General features: G+C 38.6%; 1 protein-coding gene across 4 annotated transcripts in view; it reads left to right on the top strand.

Annotated features, from left to right (window-relative positions):
* Positions 1-20,577, top strand: part of AGAP3 (ArfGAP with GTPase domain, ankyrin repeat and PH domain 3) — a 494,399-nt gene that overhangs the window by 363,018 nt on the left and 110,804 nt on the right. For all 4 annotated transcript variants that reach the window (XM_069729029.1, XM_069729028.1, XM_069729027.1 and 1 more), the window contains exon 10: positions 1,705-1,809. In XM_069729029.1, coding sequence (XP_069585130.1) covers positions 1,705-1,809 — 105 coding nt within the window. The remainder of the gene's footprint in view (positions 1-1,704; positions 1,810-20,577) is intronic.

Here is a 20,577-nt window from a genome sequence, read left to right on the forward strand (position 1 = left end):
ACGGGGCAGCACGTACATGGACATTACAGGAGGACCGGGCAGCACGTACATGGACATTACAGGAGGACCGGGCAGCACGTACATGGACATTATAGAAGGACGGGGCAGCACGTACATGGTCATTACAGGAGGACCGGGCAGCACGTACATGGACATTACAGGAGGACTGGGCAGCACGTACATGGACATTATAGAAGGACGGGGCAGCACGTACATGGTCATTACAGGAGGACGGGGCAGCACGTACATGGACATTACAGAAGGACCGGGCAGCACGTACATGGACATTACCGGAGGACGGGGCAGCACGTACATGGACATTACAGGAGGACGGGGCAGCACGTACATGGACATTACAGGAGGACCGGGCAGCACGTACATGGACATTACAGGAGGAACGGGCAGCACGTACATGGACATTACAGGAGGACGGCCCGGGGCAGCACGTACATGGACATTACAGAAGGACCGGGCAGCACGTACATGGACATTACAGGAGGACCGGGCAGCACGTACATGGACATTACAGGAGGACCGGGCAGCACGTACATGGACATTACAGGAGGACCGGGCAGCACGTACATGGACATTACAGGAGGACCGGGCAGCACGTACATGGACATTACAGGAGGACTGGGCAGCACGTACATGGACATTACAGGAGGACCGGGCAGCACGTACATGGACATTACAGTAGGACCGGGCAGCACGTACATGGACATTACAGGAGGACCGGGCAGCACGTACATGGACATTACAGAAGGACCGGGCAGCACGTACATGGACATTACAGGAGGACCGGGCAGCACGTACATGGACAATACAGGAGGACCGGGCAGCACGTACATGGACATTACAGGAGGACCGGGCAGCACGTACATGGACATTACAGGAGGACGGCCCGGGGCAGCCCGTTCAGGGACATTGTGAATTAGGACTCACCTAAACAAAATAACATCCTTGTAACCAAAATGTCTTGTTGGGTCCAGTGTCTGTCGCTCTGCTGCTGGTGGCTCTTTCTCTTTCCCGTCTCGGCCATCTTGCTTCGTTAACAGGTGCCAGTCTTCTTTTCTCTATGGTTTGTTCTGTTCCTTTTTCGGTTTCTGCCATAACTAAATCTCCCGATGAATGAAGTTGTGAATTGATGAGCTGATAGTACTGGTGCACCCCGATCGGTAAGTGCCACGCTGGTTTTAGTACTAAGTAAATGGACTGAGATTATATAATAACATTTTGTAAGTGAGGGACGGCTAAGAAATGATCACCGTTCTTCACCACAAGCAGATGGATTGTCAGGGAGCTTCTCATATTGTCCTCGGGTATTGGCTTGGTGTAGAGAGCGGTTGGATGGGGCTGATGTAGGGAGGCGATGATGGCTTCATTTCGTCCAGTTGGGTAGTTGGTTACTTTTCCTGAAAGGTTGGATTTTAGGTTGGATAGTTGCTTGCTGTAGATTGTAGATAGGGTGGTAGTGGAATGGTGGACTTGTGTAGTGGGGTTAGATAGTTGATGTAGACGGTGGTTGGGTGTTGGGTTCACAGTGGGATGGTGTTAAGGATGGGTAGATGGTGGGTTGACTAAAACAGGATTTAGGGATTATGAACACAGAGGTTGGATGAGGCGTTTGTGTAGAGAACGGTTGGAAATTGGGTTGTGTAGGAAACTCTGGATGTTGAATTATACTTTATGTTTTATTTTGATCAGGGAGTTCTTCTGAAGAGGAGTGGAAAATCCTTGAATAAAGAATGGAAGAAAAAGTATGTGACACTCTGTGATAATGGAGCACTGACATATCACCCAAGTCTTCATGTGAGTATTACATTGCTTTCTTCTTCTTGTCACCCTCTGCCGTCCATCAAATATGATCACCCATGAATAGGCATCTTATATCATACAAGGATATTACACCTCACCTGTTATCACACCTGTATTATACTGTATACTGGGATATTACACCTCACCTGTTATCTCACCTGTATTATACTGTATACTGGGATATTACACCTCACCTGTTATCTCACCTGTATTATACTGTTTACTGGGATATTACACCTCACCTGTTATCTCACCTGTATTATACTGTATACTGGGATATTACACCTCACCTGTATTATACTCTATACTGGGATATTACACCTCACCTGTTATCTCACCTGTATTATACTGTATACTGGGATATTACACCTCACCTGTTATCTCACCTGTATTATACTGTATACTGGGATATTACACCTCACCTGTTATCTCACCTGTATTATACTGTATACTGGGATATTACACCTCACCTGTTATCTCACCTGTACTATACCCTATACTGGGATATTACACCTCACCTGTTATCTCACCTGTATTATACTGTATACTGGGATATTACACCTCACCTGTTATCTCACCTGTATTATACTGTATACTGGGATATTACACCTCACCTGTTATCTCACCTGTATTATACTGTTTACTGGGATATTACACCTCACCTGTTATCTCACCTGTATTATACTCTATACAGGGATATTACACCTCACCTGTTATCTCACCTGTATTATACTGTATACTGGGATATTACACCTCACCTGTTATCTCACCTGTATTATACTGTATACTAGGATATTACACCTCACCTGTTATCTCACCTGTATTATACTCTATACTGGGATATTACACCTCACCTGTTATCTCACCTGTATTATACTGTATACTGGGATATTACACCTCACCTGTTATCTCACCTGTATTATACTGTATACTGGGATATTACACCTCTCCTGTTATCTCACCTGTATTATACTGTTTACTGGGATATTACACCTCACCTGTTATCTCACCTGTATTATACTGTATACTGGGATATTACACGTCACCTGTTATCTCACCTGTATTATACTGTATACTGGGATATTACACCTCACCTGTTATCTCACCTGTATTATACTGTATACTAGGATATTACACCTCTCCTGTTATCTCACCTGTATTATACTGTATACTAGGATATTACACCTCTCCTGTTATCTCACCTGTATTATACTGTATACTGGGATATTACACCTCACCTGTTATCTCACCTGTATTATACTGTATACTGGGATATTACACCTCACCTGTTATCTCACCTGTATTATACTGTATACTAGGATATTACACCTCTCCTGTTATCTCACCTGTATTATACTGTATACTAGGATATTACACCTCTCCTGTTATCTCACCTGTATTATACTGTTTACTGGGATATTACGCCTCACCTGTTATCTCACCTGTATTATACTGTATACTGGGATATTACACCTCACCTGTATTATACTCTATACTGGGATATTACACCTCACCTGTTATCTCACCTGTATTATACTGTATACTAGGATATTACACCTCTCCTGTTATCTCACCTGTATTATACTGTATACTGGGATATTACACCTCACCTGTTATCTCACCTGTATTATACTGTATACTGGGATATTACACCTCACCTGTATTATACTCTATACTGGGATATTACACCTCACCTGTTATCTCACCTGTATTATACTGTATACTGGGATATTACACCTCACCTGTTATCTCACCTGTATTATACTGTATACTAGGATATTACACCTCTCCTGTTATCTCACCTGTATTATACTGTTTACTGGGATATTACACCTCACCTGTTATTTCACCTGTATTATACTGTATACTAGGATATTACACCTCACCTGTTATCTCACCTGTATTATACTGTATACTGGGATATTACACCTCACCTGTTATCTCACCTGTATTATACTGTATACTGGGATATTACACCTCACCTGTATTATACTCTATACTGGGATATTACACCTCACCTGTTATCTCACCTGTATTATACTGTATACTGGGATATTACACCTCACCTGTTATCTCACCTGTATTATACTGTATACTGGGATATTACACCTCACCTGTTATCTCACCTGTATTATACTGTATACTGGGATATTACACCTCACCTGTTATCTCACCTGTATTATACTATATATTGGGATATTACACCTCACCTGTTATCTCACCTGTATTATACTCTATACTGGGATATTACACCTCACCTGTTATCTCACCTGTATTATACTGTATACTGGGATATTACACCTCACCTGTTATCTCACCTGTATTATACTGTATACTGGGATATTACACCTCTCCTGTTATCTCACCTGTATTATACTCTATACTGGAATATTACACCTCTTCTGTTATCTCACCTGTATTATACTATATACTGGATATTACACCTCACCTGTTATCTCACCTGTATTATACTGTATACTGGGATATTACACCTCACCTGTTATCTCACCTGTATTATACTCTATACTGGGATATTACACCTCACCTGTTATCTCACCTGTATTATACTGTATACTGAGATATTACACCTCACCTGTTATCTCACCTGTATTATACTGTATACTGGGATATTACACCTCACCTGTTATCTCACCTGTATTATACTGTATACTGGATATTACACCTCACCTGTTATCTCACCTGTATTATACTGTATACTGGATATTACACCTCACCTGTTATCTCACCTGTATTATACTCTATACTGGGATATTACACCTCACCTGTTATCTCACCTGTATTATACTGTATACTGGGATATTACACCTCTTCTGTTATCTCACCTGTATTATACTGTATACTGGGATATTACACCTCACCTGTTATCTCACCTGTATTATACTGTATACTGGATATTACACCTCACCTGTTATCTCACCTGTATTATACTCTATACTGGGATATTACACCTCACCTGTTATCTCACCTGTATTATACTGTATACTGGGATATTACACCTCACCTGTTATCTCCCCTGTATTATACTGTATACTGGATATTACACCTCACCTGTTATCTCACCTGTATTATACTGTATACTGGGATATTACACCTCACCTGTTATCTCACCTGTATTATACTCTATACTGGGATATTACACCTCACCTGTTATCTCACCTGTATTATACTGTATACTGGGATATTACACCTCACCTGTTATCTCCCCTGTATTATACTGTATACTGGATATTACACCTCTTCTGTTATCTCACCTGTATTATACTATATACTGGATATTACACCTCACCTGTTATCTCACCTGTATTATACTGTATACTGGGATATTACACCTCACCTGTTATCTCACCTGTATTATACTCTATACTGGGATATTACACCTCACCTGTTATCTCACCTGTATTATACTGTATACTGAGATATTACACCTCACCTGTTATCTCACCTGTATTATACTGTATACTGGGATATTACACCTCACCTGTTATCTCACCTGTATTATACTGTATACAGGGATATTACACCTCACCTGTTATCTCACCTGTATTATACTGTATACTGGGATATTACACCTCACCTGTTATCTCACCTGTATTATACTGTATACTGAGATATTACACCTCACCTGTTATCTCACCTGTATTATACTCTATACTGGGATATTACACCTCACCTGTTATCTCACCTGTATTATACTGTATACTGAGATATTACACCTCACCTGTTATCTCACCTGTATTATACTGTATACTGGATATTACACCTCACCTGTTATCTCACCTGTATTATACTGTATACTGGGATATTACACCTCACCTGTTATCTCACCTGTATTATACTGTATACTGGGATATTACACCTCACCTGTTATCACACCTGTATTATACTGTATACTGGGATATTACACCTCACCTGTTATCTCACCTGTATTATACTGTATACTGGGATATTACACCTCACCTGTTATCACACCTGTATTATACTGTATACTGGGATATTACACCTCACCTGTTATCTCACCTGTATTATACTGTATACTGGGATATTACACCTCACCTGTTATCACACCTGTATTATACTGTATACTGGGATATTACACCTCTCCTGTTATCTCACCTGTATTATACTCTATACTGGGATATTAACACCTCTTCTGTTATCTCACCTGTATTATACTATATACTGGATATTACACCTCACCTGTTATCTCACCTGTATTATACTGTATACTGGATATTACACCTCACCTGTTATCTCACCTGTATTATACTCTATACTGGGATATTACACCTCACCTGTTATCTCACCTGTATTATACTGTATACTGGGATATTACACCTCTTCTGTTATCTCACCTGTATTATACTGTATACTGGGATATTACACCTCACCTGTTATCTCACCTGTATTATACTGTATACTGGATATTACACCTCACCTGTTATCTCACCTGTATTATACTCTATACTGGGATATTACACCTCACCTGTTATCTCACCTGTATTATACTGTATACTGGGATATTACACCTCACCTGTTATCTCCCCTGTATTATACTGTATACTGGATATTACACCTCACCTGTTATCTCACCTGTATTATACTGTATACTGGGATATTACACCTCACCTGTTATCTCACCTGTATTATACTGTATACTGGGATATTACACCTCACCTGTTATCTCACCTGTACTATACTCTATACTGGGATATTACACCTCACCTGTTATCTCACCTGTATTATACTGTATACTGGGATATTACACCTCACCTGTATTATACTGTATACTGGGATATTACACCTCACCTGTTATCTCACCTGTATTATACTGGGATATTACACCTCACCTGTATTATACTGTATACTGGGATATTACACCTCACCTGTTATCTCACCTGTATTATACTCTATACTGAGATATTACACCTCACCTGTTATCTCACCTGTATTATACTGTATACTAGGATATTACACCTCACCTGTTATCTCACCTGTATTATACTGTATACTGGGATATTACACCTCACCTGTTATCTCACCTGTATTATACTGTATACTGGATATTACACCTCTTCTGTTATCTCACCTGTATTATACTGTATACTGGGATATTACACCTCACCTGTTATCTCACCTGTATTATACTGTATACTGGGATATTACACCTCACCTGTTATCTCACCTGTATTATACTCTATACTGGGATATTACACCTCACCTGTTATCTCACCTGTATTATACTGTATACTGGGATATTACACCTCACCTGTATTATACTGTATACTGGGATATTACACCTCACCTGTTATCTCACCTGTATTATACTGTATACTGGGATATTACACCTCTCCTGTTATCTCACCTGTATTATACTCTATACTGGGATATTACACCTCACCTGTTATCTCACCTGTATTATACTGTATACTGGGATATTACACCTCACCTGTTATCTCACCTGTATTATACTCTATACTGGGATATTACACCTCACCTGTTATCTCACCTCTATTATACTATATACTGGGATATTACACCTCACCTGTTATCTCACCTGTATTATACTATATACTGGGATATTACACCTCACCTGTTATCTCACCTGTAGTATACTATATACTGGGATATTACACCTCACCTGTTATCTCACCTGTATTATACTGGGATAATATACCTCACCTGATATCTCACCTGTATTATACTGTATACTGGGATATTACACCTCACCTGTTATCTCACCCGGATTATACTGTATACTGGGATATTACACCTCACCTGTTATCTCACCCGGATTATACTGTATACTGGGATATTACACCTCACCTGATATCTCACCTGTATTATACTGTATACTAGGATATTACACCTCACCTGTTATCTCACCCGGATTATACTGTATACTGGGATATTACACCTCACCTGTTATATCACCCGGATTATACTGTATACTGGGATATTACACCTCACCTGATATCTCACCTGTATTATACTGTATACTAGGATATTACACCTCACCTGTTATCTCACCCGGATTATACTGTATACTGGGATATTACACCTCACCTGTTATATCACCCGGATTATACTGTATACTGGGATATTACACCTCACCTGTTATCTCACCTGTATTATACTGTATACTGGGATATTACACCTCTCCTGTTATCTCACCTGTATTATACTCTATACTGGGATATTACACCTCACCTGTTATCTCACCTGTATTATACTGTATACTGGATATTACACCTCTTCTGTTATCTCACCTGTATTATACTGTATACTGGGATATTACACCTCACCTGTTATCTCACCTGTATTATACTGTATACTGGGATATTACACCTCACCTGTTATCTCACCTGTATTATACTCTATACTGGGATATTACACCTCACCTGTTATCTCACCTGTATTATACTGTATACTGGGATATTACACCTCACCTGTATTATACTGTATACTGGGATATTACACCTCACCTGTTATCTCACCTGTATTATACTGTATACTGGGATATTACACCTCTCCTGTTATCTCACCTGTATTATACTCTATACTGGGATATTACACCTCACCTGTTATCTCACCTGTATTATACTGTATACTGGGATATTACACCTCACCTGTTATCTCACCTGTATTATACTCTATACTGGGATATTACACCTCACCTGTTATCTCACCTCTATTATACTATATACTGGGATATTACACCTCACCTGTTATCTCACCTGTATTATACTATATACTGGGATATTACACCTCACCTGTTATCTCACCTGTAGTATACTATATACTGGGATATTACACCTCACCTGTTATCTCACCTGTATTATACTGGGATAATATACCTCACCTGATATCTCACCTGTATTATACTGTATACTGGGATATTACACCTCACCTGTTATCTCACCCGGATTATACTGTATACTGGGATATTACACCTCACCTGTTATCTCACCCGGATTATACTGTATACTGGGATATTACACCTCACCTGATATCTCACCTGTATTATACTGTATACTAGGATATTACACCTCACCTGTTATCTCACCCGGATTATACTGTATACTGGGATATTACACCTCACCTGTTATATCACCCGGATTATACTGTATACTGTGATATTACACCTCACCTGTTATCTCACCTGTATTATACTGTATACTGGGGCATTACACCTCACCTGTTATCTCACCTGTATTATACTGTATACTGGGGCATTACACCTCACCTGTTATCTCACCTGGATTATACTATATACTGGGATATTACACCTCACCTGTTATCTCACCTGTATTATACTATATACTGGGGCATTACACCTCACCTGTTATCTCACCTGTATTATACTGTATACTGTGATATTACACCTCACCTGTTATCTCACCTGTATTATACTGTATACTAGGATATTACACCTCTCCTGTTATCTCACCTGTATTATACTTTTTACTGGGATATTACACCTCACCTGTTATCTCACCTGTATTATACTGTATACTGGGATATTACACCTCACCTGTTATCTCACCTGTATTATACTGTATACTGGGATATTACACCTCACCTGTTATCTCACCTGTATTATACCCTATACTGGGATATTACACATCACCTGTTATCACACCTGTATTATACTCTATACTGGGATATTACACCTCACCTGTTATCACACCTTGTATTATACTCTATACTGGGATATTACACCTCACCTGTTATCTCACCTGTATTATACTATATACTGGGATATTACACCTCACCTGTTATCTCACCCGGATTATACTCTATACTGGGATATTACACCTCACCTGTTATCTCACCTGTATTATACTGTATACTGGGATATTACACCTTACCTGTTATCTCACCTGTATTATACTCTATACTGGGATATTACACCTCACCTGTTATCTCACCCGGATTATACTCTATACTGGGATATTACACCTCACCTGTTATCTCACCTGTATTATACTGTATACTGGGATATTACACCTCACCTGTTATCTCACCTGTATTATACTATATACTGGAATTTTACACCTCACCTGTTATCTCACCTGTATTATACTATATACTGGGATATTACACCTCACCTGTTATCTCACCTGTATTATACTATATACTGGGATATTACACCTCACCTGTTATCTCACCTGTATTATACTGTATACTGGGATAATATACCTCACCTGATATCTCACCTGTATTATACTGTATACTGGGATATTTCACCTCACCTGTTATCTCACCCGGATTATACTGTATACTGGGATATTACACCTCACCTGTTATCTCACCCGGATTATACTGTATACTGGGATATTACACCTCACCTGATATCTCACCTGTATTATACTGTATACTAGGATATTACACCTCACCTGTTATCTCACCTGTATTATACTGTATACTGGGATATTACACCTCACCTGTTATCTCACCTGTATTATACTATATACTGGGATATTACACCTCACCTGTTATCTCACCTGTATTATACTGTATACTGGATATTACACCTCACCTGTTATCTCACCTGTATTATACTGTATACTGAGATATTACACCTCACCTGTTATCTCACCTGTATTATACTGTATACTGGGATATTACACCTCACCTGTTATCTCACCTGTATTATACTGTATACTGGGGCATTACACCTCACCTGTTATCTCACCTGTATTATACTGTATACTGGGATATTACACCTCACCTGTTATCTCACCTGTATTATACTGTATACTAGGATATTACACCTCTCCTGTTATCTCACCTGTATTATACTGTTTACTGGGATATTACACCTCACCTGTTATCTCACCTGTATTATGCTATATACTGGGATATTACACCTCCCCTGTTATCTCACCCGGATTATACTGTTTACTGGGATATTACACCTCACCTGTTATCTCACCTGTATTATACTGTATACTGGGATATTACACCTCACCTGTTATCTCACCTGTATTATACTGTATGCTGGATATTACACCTCACCTGTTATCTCCCCTGTATTATACTGTATACTGGATATTACACCTCACCTGTTATCTCACCTGTATTATACTCTATACTGGGATATTACACCTCACCTGTTATCTCCCCTGTATTATACTGTATACTGGATATTACACCTCACCTGTTATCTCACCTGTATTATACTCTATACTGGGATATTACACCTCACCTGTTATCTCACCTGTATTATACTGTATACAGGGATATTACACCTCACCTGTTATCTCACTCGGATTATACTCTATACTGGGATATTACACCTCACCTGTTATCTCACCTGTATTATACTGTATACTGGGATATTACACCTCACCTGTTATCTCACCTGTATTATATTCTATACTGGGATATTACACCTCACCTGTTATCTCACCTGTATTATACTGTATACTGGGATATTACACCTCACCTGTTATCTCACCTGTATTATACTATATACTGGAATTTTACACCTCACCTGTTATCTCACCTGTATTATACTATATACTGGGATATTACACCTCACCTGTTATCTCACCTGTATTATACTATATACTGGGATATTACACCTCACCTGTTATCTCACCTGTATTATACTGTATACTGGGATAATATACCTCACCTGATATCTCACCTGTATTATACTGTATACTGGGATATTTCACCTCACCTGTTATCTCACCCGGATTATACTGTATACTGGGATATTACACCTCACCTGTTATCTCACCCGGATTATACTGTATACTGGGATATTACACCTCACCTGATATCTCACCTGTATTATACTGTATACTAGGATATTACACCTCACCTGTTATCTCACCTGTATTATACTGTATACTGGGATATTACACCTCACCTGTTATCTCACCTGTATTATACTATATACTGGGATATTACACCTCACCTGTTATCTCACCTGTATTATACTGTATACTGGATATTACACCTCACCTGTTATCTCACCTGTATTATACTGTATACTGAGATATTACACCTCACCTGTTATCTCACCTGTATTATACTGTATACTGGGATATTACACCTCACCTGTTATCTCACCTGTATTATACTGTATACTGGGGCATTACACCTCACCTGTTATCTCACCTGTATTATACTGTATACTGGGATATTACACCTCACCTGTTATCTCACCTGTATTATACTGTATACTAGGATATTACACCTCTCCTGTTATCTCACCTGTATTATACTGTTTACTGGGATATTACACCTCACCTGTTATCTCACCTGTATTATGCTATATACTGGGATATTACACCTCCCCTGTTATCTCACCCGGATTATACTGTTTACTGGGATATTACACCTCACCTGTTATCTCACCTGTATTATACTGTATACTGGGATATTACACCTCACCTGTTATCTCACCTGTATTATACTGTATGCTGGATATTACACCTCACCTGTTATCTCCCCTGTATTATACTGTATACTGGATATTACACCTCACCTGTTATCTCACCTGTATTATACTCTATACTGGGATATTACACCTCACCTGTTATCTCCCCTGTATTATACTGTATACTGGATATTACACCTCACCTGTTATCTCACCTGTATTATACTCTATACTGGGATATTACACCTCACCTGTTATCTCACCTGTATTATACTGTATACAGGGATATTACACCTCACCTGTTATCTCACTCGGATTATACTCTATACTGGGATATTACACCTCACCTGTTATCTCACCTGTATTATACTGTATACTGGGATATTACACCTCACCTGTTATCTCACCTGTATTATATTCTATACTGGGATATTACACCTCACCTGTTATCTCACCTGTATTATACTGTATACAGGGATATTACACCTCACCTGTTATCTCACCCGGATTATACTCTATACTGGGATATTACACCTCACCTGTTATCTCACCTGTATTATACTGTATACTGGGATATTACACCTCACCTGTTATCTCACCTGTATTATGCTATATACTGGGATATTACACCTCACCTGTTATCTCACCTGTATTATACTGTATACTGGGATATTACACCTCACCTGTTATCTCACCTGTATTATACTGTATACTGGGATATTACACCTCACCTGTTATCTCACCTGTATTATACTCTATACTGGGATATTACACCTCACCTGTTATCTCACCTGTATTATACTGTATACAGGGATATTACACCTCACCTGTTATCTCACCCGGATTATACTCTATACTGGGATATTACACCTCACCTGTTATCTCACCTGTATTATACTGTATACTGGGACATTACACCTCACCTGTTATCTCACCTGTATTATACTCTATACTGGGATATTACACCTCACCTGTTATCTCACCTGTATTATACTGTTTACTGGGATATTACACCTCACCTGTTATCTCACCTGTATTATACTGTATACTGGGACATTACACCTCACCTGTTATCTCACCTGTATTATACTCTATACTGGGATATTACACCTCACCTGTTATCTCACCTGTATTATACTGTTTACTGGGATATTACACCTCACCTGTTATCTCACCTGTATTATACTGTATACTGGGATATTACACCTCACCTGTTATCTCACCTGTATTATACTCTATACTGGGATATTACACCTCACCTGTTATCTCACCTGTATTATACTGTATACAGGGATATTACACCTCACCTGTTATCTCACCCGGATTATACTCTATACTGGGATATTACACCTCACCTGTTATCTCACCTGTATTATACTGTATACTGGGACATTACACCTCACCTGTTATCTCACCTGTATTATACTCTATACTGGGATATTACACCTCACCTGTTATCTCACCTGTATTATACTGTTTACTGGGATATTACACCTCACCTGTTATCTCACCTGTATTATACTGTTTACTGGGACATTACACCTCACCTGTTATCTCACCTGTATTATACTCTATACTGGATATTACACCTCACCTGTTATCTCACCTGGATTATACTGTATACTGGGATATTACACCTCACCTGTTATCTCACCCGGATTATACTGTATACTGGGATATTACACCTCACCTGTTATCTCACCTGTATTATACTCTATACTGGATATTACACCTCACCTGTTATCTCACCTGTATTATACTGTATACTGGATATTACACCTCACCTGTTATCTCACCTGTATTATACTGTATACTGGGATATTACACCTCACCTGTTATCTCACCTGTATTATACTGTATACTGGGATATTACACCTCACCTGTTATCTCACCTGTATTATACTGTATACTGGGATATTACACCTCACCTGTTATCTCACCTGTATTATACTCTATACTGGGATATTACACCTCACCTGTTATCTCACCTGTATTATACTGTATACTGGGATATTACACCTCACCTGTTATCTCACCTGTATTATACTGTATACTGGATATTACACCTCACCTGTATTATACTGTATACTGGGATATTACACCTCACCTGTTATCTCACCTGTATTATACTGTATACTGGGATATTACACCTCACCTGTATTATACTCTATACTGGGATATTACACCTCACCTGTTATCACACCTGTATTATACTCTATACTGGGATATTACACCTCACCTGTTATCACACCTGTATTATACTCTATACTGGGATATTACACCTCACCTGTTATCACACCTTGTATTATACTCTATACTGGGATATTACACCTCACCTGTTATCTCACCTGTATTATACTGTATACTGGGATATTACACCTCACCTGTATTATACTCTATACTGGGATATTACACCTCACCTGTTATCACACCTGTATTATACTGTATACTGGGATATTACACCTCACCTGTTATCACACCTGTATTATACCCTATACTGGGATATTACACCTCACCTGTTATCACACCTGTATTATACTCTATACTGGGATATTACACCTCACCTGTTATCACACCTTGTATTATATTCTATACTGGGATATTACACCTCACCTGTTATCTCACCTGTATTATACTATATACTGGGATATTACACCTCACCTGTTATCTCACCCGGATTATACTGTATACTGGGATATTACACCTCACCTGATATCTCACCTGTATTATACTGTATACTGGGATAATATACCTCACCTGATATCTCACCTGTATTATACTGTATACTGGGATATTACACCTCACCTGTTATCTCACCCGGATTATACTGTATACTGGGATATTACACCTCACCTGTTATCTCACCCGGATTATACTGTATATTGGGATATTACACCTCACCTGATATCTCACCTGTATTATACTGTATACTAGGATATTACACCTCACCTGTTATCTCACCTGTATTATACTGTATACTGGGATATTACACCTCACCTGTTATCTCACCTGTATTATACTATATACTGGGATATTACACCTCACCTGTTATCTCACCTGTATTATACTGTATACTGGATATTACACCTCACCTGTTATCTCACCTGTATTATACTGTATACTGAGATATTACACCTCACCTGTTATCTCACCTGTATTATACTGTATACTGGATATTACACCTCACCTGTTATCTCACCTGTATTATACTGTATAGTGGGATATTACACCTCACCTGTTATCTCACCTGCATTATACTGTATACTGGGATATTACACCTCACCTGTTATCTCACCTGTATTATACTCTATACTGGGATATTACACCTCACCTGTTATCTCACCTGCATTATACTGTATACTGGGATATTACACCTCACCTGTTATCTCACCTGCATTATACTGTATACTGGGATATTACACCTCACCTGTTATCTCACCCGGATTATGCTGTATACTGGGATATTACACCTCACCTGTTATCTCACCTGTATTATACTCTATACTGGATATTACACCTCACCTGTTATCTCACCTGTATTATACTGTATACTGGATATTACACCTCACCTGTTATCTCACCTGTATTATACTCTATACTGGATATTACACCTCACCTGTTATCTCACCTGTATTATACTGTATAGTGGGATATTACACCTCACCTGTTATCTCACCTGCATTATACTGTATACTGGGATATTACACCTCACCTGTTATCTCACCTGTATTATACTCTATACTGGGATATTACACCTCACCTGTTATCTCACCTGCATTATACTGTATACTGGGATATTACACCTCACCTGTTATCACACCTGTATTATACTGTATACTGGGATATTACACCTCTCCTGTTATCTCACCTGTATTATACTCTATACTGGGATATTAACACCTCTTCTGTTATCTCACCTGTATTATACTATATACTGGATATTACACCTCACCTGTTATCTCACCTGTATTATACTGTATACTGGATATTACACCTCACCTGTTATCTCACCTGTATTATACTCTATACTGGGATATTACACCTCACCTGTTATCTCACCTGTATTATACTGTATACTGGGATATTACACCTCTTCTGTTATCTCACCTGTATTATACTGTATACTGGGATATTACACCTCACCTGTTATCTCACCTGTATTATACTGTATACTGGATATTACACCTCACCTGTTATCTCACCTGTATTATACTCTATACTGGGATATTACACCTCACCTGTTATCTCACCTGTATTATACTGTATACTGGGATATTACACCTCACCTGTTATCTCCCCTGTATTATACTGTATACTGGATATTACACCTCACCTGTTATCTCACCTGTATTATACTGTATACTGGGATATTACACCTCACCTGTTATCTCACCTGTATTATACTGTATACTGGGATATTACACCTCACCTGTTATCTCACCTGTACTATACTCTATACTGGGATATTACACCTCACCTGTTATCTCACCTGTATTATACTGTATACTGGGATATTACACCTCACCTGTATTATACTGTATACTGGGATATTACACCTCACCTGTTATCTCACCTGTATTATACTGGGATATTACACCTCACCTGTATTATACTGTATACTGGGATATTACACCTCACCTGTTATCTCACCTGTATTATACTCTATACTGAGATATTACACCTCACCTGTTATCTCACCTGTATTATACTGTATACTAGGATATTACACCTCACCTGTTATCTCACCTGTATTATACTGTATACTGGGATATTACACCTCACCTGTTATCTCACCTGTATTATACTGTATACTGGGATATTACACCTCTCCTGTTATCTCACCTGTATTATACTCTATACTGGGATATTACACCTCACCTGTTATCTCACCTGTATTATACTGTATACTGGATATTACACCTCTTCTGTTATCTCACCTGTATTATACTGTATACTGGGATATTACACCTCACCTGTTATCTCACCTGTATTATACTGTATACTGGGATATTACACCTCACCTGTTATCTCACCTGTATTATACTCTATACTGGGATATTACACCTCACCTGTTATCTCACCTGTATTATACTGTATACTGAGATATTACACCTCACCTGTATTATACTGTATACTGGGATATTACACCTCACCTGTTATCTCACCTGTATTATACTGTATACTGGGATATTACACCTCACCTGTATTATACTGTATACTGGGATATTACACCTCACCTGTTATCTCACCTGTATTATACTCTATACTGAGATATTACACCTCACCTGTTATCTCACCTGTATTATACTGTATACTAGGATATTACACCTCACCTGTTATCTCACCTGTATTATACTGTATACTGGGATATTACACCTCACCTGTTATCTCACCTGTATTATACTGTATACTGGGATATTACACCTCTCCTGTTATCTCACCTGTATTATACTCTATACTGGGATATTACACCTCACCTGTTATCTCACCTGTATTATACTGTATACTGGATATTACACCTCACCTGTTATCTCACCTGTATTATACTCTATACTGGGATATTACACCTCACCTGTTATCTCCCCTGTATTATACTGTATACTGGATATTACACCTCACCTGTTATCTCACCTGTATTATACTCTATACTGGGATATTACACCTCACCTGTTATCTCACCTGTATTATACTGTATACAGGGATATTACACCTCACCTGTTATCTCACTCGGATTATACTCTATACTGGGATATTACACCTCACCTGTTATCTCACCTGTATTATACTGTATACTGGGATATTACACCTCACCTGTTATCTCACCTGTATTATATTCTATACTGGGATATTACACCTCACCTGTTATCTCACCTGTATTATACTGTATACAGGGATATTACACCTCACCTGTTATCTCACCCGGATTATACTCTATACTGGGATATTACACCTCACCTGTTATCTCACCTGTATTATACTGTATACTGGGATATTACACCTCACCTGTTATCTCACCTGTATTATGCTATATACTGGGATATTACACCTCACCTGTTATCTCACCTGTATTATACTGTATACTGGGATATTACACCTCACCTGTTATCTCACCTGTATTATACTGTATACTGGGATATTACACCTCACCTGTTATCTCACCTGTATTATACTCTATACTGGGATATTACACCTCACCTGTTATCTCACCTGTATTATACTGTATACAGGGATATTACACCTCACCTGTTATCTCACCCGGATTATACTCTATACTGGGATATTACACCTCACCTGTTATCTCACCTGTATTATACTGTATACTGGGACATTACACCTCACCTGTTATCTCACCTGTATTATACTCTATACTGGGATATTACACCTCACCTGTTATCTCACCTGTATTATACTGTTTACTGGGATATTACACCTCACCTGTTATCTCACCTGTATTATACTATATACTGGATATTACACCTCACCTGTTATCTCACCTGTATTATACTCTATACTGGATATTACACCTCACCTGTTATCTCACCTGGATTATACTGTATACTGGGATATTACACCTCACCTGTTATCTCACCCGGATTATACTGTATACTGGGATATTACACCTCACCTGTTATCTCACCTGTATTATACTCTATACTGGATATTACACCTCACCTGTTATCTCACCTGTATTATACTGTATACTGGATATTACACCTCACCTGTTATCTCACCTGTATTATACTGTATACTGGGATATTACACCTCACCTGTTATCTCACCTGTATTATACTGTATACTGGGATATTACACCTCACCTGTTATCTCACCTGTATTATACTGTATACTGGGATATTACACCTCACCTGTTATCTCACCTGTATTATACTCTATACTGGGATATTACACCTCACCTGTTATCTCACCTGTATTATACTGTATACTGGGATATTACACCTCACCTGTTATCTCACCTGTATTATACTGTATACTGGATATTACACCTCACCTGTATTATACTGTATACTGGGATATTACACCTCACCTGTTATCTCACCTGTATTATACTGTATACTGGGATATTACACCTCACCTGTATTATACTCTATACTGGGATATTACACCTCACCTGTTATCACACCTGTATTATACTCTATACTGGGATATTACACCTCACCTGTTATCACACCTGTATTATACTCTATACTGGGATATTACACCTCACCTGTTATCACACCTTGTATTATACTCTATACTGGGATATTACACCTCACCTGTTATCTCACCTGTATTATACTGTATACTGGGATATTACACCTCACCTGTATTATACTCTATACTGGGATATTACACCTCACCTGTTATCACACCTGTATTATACTGTATACTGGGATATTACACCTCACCTGTTATCACACCTGTATTATACCCTATACTGGGATATTACACCTCACCTGTTATCACACCTGTATTATACTCTATACTGGGATATTACACCTCACCTGTTATCACACCTTTTATTATACTCTATACTGGGATATTACACCTCACCTGTTATCTCACCTGTATTATACTATATACTGGGATATTACACCTCACCTGTTATCTCACCCGGATTATACTGTATACTGGGATATTACACCTCACCTGATATCTCACCTGTATTATACTGTATACTGGGATAATATACCTCACCTGATATCTCACCTGTATTATACTGTATACTGGGATATTACACCTCACCTGTTATCTCACCCGGATTATACTGTATACTGGGATATTACACCTCACCTGTTATCTCACCCGGATTATACTGTATATTGGGATATTACACCTCACCTGATATCTCACCTGTATTATACTGTATACTAGGATATTACACCTCACCTGTTATCTCACCTGTATTATACTGTATACTGGGATATTACACCTCACCTGTTATCTCACCTGTATTATACTATATACTGGGATATTACACCTCACCTGTTATCTCACCTGTATTATACTGTATACTGGATATTACACCTCACCTGTTATCTCACCTGTATTATACTGTATACTGAGATATTACACCTCACCTGTTATCTCACCTGTATTATACTGTATACTGGATATTACACCTCACCTGTTATCTCACCTGTATTATACTGTATAGTGGGATATTACACCTCACCTGTTATCTCACCTGCATTATACTGTATACTGGGATATTACACCTCACCTGTTATCTCACCTGTATTATACTCTATACTGGGATATTACACCTCACCTGTTATCTCACCTGCATTATACTCTATACTGGGATATTACACCTCACCTGTTATCACACCTGTATTATACTGGGATATTAC

The sequence above is a fragment of the Ranitomeya imitator genome, chromosome 6 (assembly GCF_032444005.1).
Source record: "Ranitomeya imitator isolate aRanImi1 chromosome 6, aRanImi1.pri, whole genome shotgun sequence".
Classification (NCBI taxonomy): domain Eukaryota; kingdom Metazoa; phylum Chordata; class Amphibia; order Anura; family Dendrobatidae; genus Ranitomeya; species Ranitomeya imitator.